At 39.1% G+C, this 519-nt stretch overlaps 1 protein-coding gene across 1 annotated transcript in view; it reads right to left on the bottom strand.

Annotated features, from left to right (window-relative positions):
• TMEM171 (transmembrane protein 171) overlaps window positions 1-519 on the bottom strand; it is a 7,369-nt gene continuing 6,850 nt past the window's right edge. The window contains exon 3 of the mRNA XM_009574487.1: window positions 1-239. Coding sequence (XP_009572782.1) covers window positions 14-239 — 226 coding nt within the window. The 3' untranslated portion in view covers window positions 1-13. The remainder of the gene's footprint in view (window positions 240-519) is intronic.

Here is a 519-nt window from a genome sequence, read left to right as displayed (position 1 = left end):
AACTGACAGTCCTCTATGAGCTGGTGTCAGATGGGGCTAAGGAAATAGATGAAGAAGATGAAGAAGAAGATGGAGAATATTCATTATTTGTTATTGATGCTTTCTCTTCATATTTTGGAGGTGATTCAGAGGAGACGTATAGCATCGGTAAAATATCTGAAGGTGAGCTGCTTCCAGAAATTGTATATATGGTTTCGTAGTCTCTAACAACTGTTCTTTCATCATCTGCAAGCTGTGCTCTGTAAAACACAAAACTGCATATTAGCATAATTCATTTTCCTACAGTGAGTGAAATTCCGCTTGACTTACATAAACATGTACGCACAGACTCCCTAAAAATCCCTGAAGCAAAGAACTTACATAAGCATTAGGATTTCATTCTATGGGCTACATTATGACTCATACGAAAATTCTATTACTTCAGAGGGGAAGGGCAAATAAGCTCCCTTATAACCTTTCACATCACCAGTCACAGCCTGGCTTATGGGTATTAGCTGCTTCTGGCAGGGCTATCTCACA

Source organism: Fulmarus glacialis, unplaced genomic scaffold (genome assembly GCF_000690835.1).
Source record: "Fulmarus glacialis isolate BGI_N327 unplaced genomic scaffold, ASM69083v1 scaffold37893, whole genome shotgun sequence".
NCBI lineage: Eukaryota > Metazoa > Chordata > Aves > Procellariiformes > Procellariidae > Fulmarus > Fulmarus glacialis.
This window is presented reverse-complemented; position numbering and strand designations above follow the sequence as displayed.